This window comes from Pteropus alecto, unplaced genomic scaffold, assembly GCF_000325575.1.
Source record: "Pteropus alecto unplaced genomic scaffold, ASM32557v1 scaffold22, whole genome shotgun sequence".
Lineage (NCBI taxonomy): Eukaryota > Metazoa > Chordata > Mammalia > Chiroptera > Pteropodidae > Pteropus > Pteropus alecto.
Genome location: NW_006434839.1, coordinates 488,858 through 490,331, shown reverse-complemented (window position 1 = coordinate 490,331; position 1,474 = coordinate 488,858). Strand labels below are relative to the sequence as shown.

The following is a 1,474-nucleotide window of genomic DNA, read 5'->3' as shown; positions in this document are numbered from 1 at the left end:
TGCTCTTCGCCCTCTGAGGGCGCCACTGTCCTCCTCCTCCTCGGCCCTCTCTTCTCTGTCTCCCTACCCCGCCCCCCGACTAACTCTGCGTTCTCTCTCTCCACCTTCTCCTCCCAGATTAAGTCTTACCTGGCAAGCAGCCGTCCAGTCGATGGTCCTTTTAACTATAAATTCACCTCCTGCCTCTGTTCAGATTATCCAAGAACCTTCTACTGGGACTTTCAGCCCAACAGTAAGTAGAGGAGTCATCCACGGGAAGAGTGACCCCCCAGGGCGGGGAAGCTGCACAGAAACGTGGCCCCAGATCCGGAGCGGAAGTGGGGGGCGGAAGGATGGAGGGGAAGGAGGGAAGGAGGCAGGGGAAGAGCAGATGGAGGCCGCGCCCAGGTTCAAAAGGTGCGGGGCTGTGTGAGAAAAGCTAATGAGGGAGACACGTTTGCAAACGATTTGGGGAAACTGAGTCCCAGTGTGGCGATGTCTGACACTAGTAGAAAAGTTAGGACACAGGGGTCCGAGTGCTATGGGTGACGATCTTTGTCCTTGTCTCTTTCAGACACTGTAACAATAGCCACGGTGGTTGATGTCGTTCGTGAACTAAACATCTGCCCCAACAACAAGGCAGTGATACCCATCGAAGCAAACCGCTTTCGTGTCTTGAACACCCTGTGGGTATACTGAGCTCGTCCGAGGCCTTGTCTCCTCCCCACTCCTTCCGAGATGGTTTCCTCTAGGGAACTTGGCTGGGGGCTGTGTCGCAGTCTATAAAATAAACTCACCGCCTTCTCTGTGTTCTGTTGTGTCTTCCCTTCAAAACTGCTCGCAGAGGAGCCCTAGAGTACCCAGAATTGCTAGAACTTTGTTCTTTCAAAGAAACTTTGCCAAAGAGAATTGACTGGTTCTCACTGCCCGTGAAGTGGAGAGAACGAACAATAGAGAAGCGTGGGTCATTCTCACAGACAGAGAAAGCGGTGGCCCTAATACTCGTAGCAAATGAGCTGCCAGAACTGGACCGGCACCCGAGGATCCTACTCCTTGGCCTTCTATCTCCCACTGTCCCTCCAGGCACCCCTCAGGTCCCCGGAATGGGAGTCAGCGGCATACAGCAGTCACGGACAGAGTCTGAGGTCCCCAGAATACATGACAAAGAGTTGGGGCATTTTTCCATCGGCTCCCCTAATTACTGATCGACTGCTGCTTCCCAGAGGGTCAGCTCCCAGACACACTCTGCCCCTGCATCCCGAGAGATCCTCTAAGTGTGGAGTCGCAGGTGTCTGCGGCAAGAAGCCCCAGGGTTCCTGGCAGTGCCTTGTCCATATTCCTCGGACCCTACCATTTCTGTGTGTTGTGAACAACTCCACCCGTCATTATCGATGTGTTTTAGAAAAACTCGGATTTTCATCCATGGAGGTAAAAACCCAGGTCTTCGCTACCGTGCTTTTCTTCTGTGTCACCTTGAGTTTTACCCCGCTGCCAC

The 1,474-nt window shown here is 53.5% G+C and overlaps 1 protein-coding gene across 1 annotated transcript in view; it reads left to right on the top strand.

Moving 5' to 3' along the window:
* Positions 1-683, top strand: part of PIP (prolactin induced protein) — a 5,924-nt gene extending 5,241 nt beyond the window's left edge. The window contains exons 3-4 of the mRNA XM_006910622.2: positions 118-232; positions 554-683. Of these exons, the coding sequence (XP_006910684.1) occupies positions 118-232; positions 554-678 (240 nt within the window). The 3' untranslated portion in view covers positions 679-683. The remainder of the gene's footprint in view (positions 1-117; positions 233-553) is intronic.
* The last annotated feature ends 791 nt before the right edge of the window (positions 684-1,474 follow it).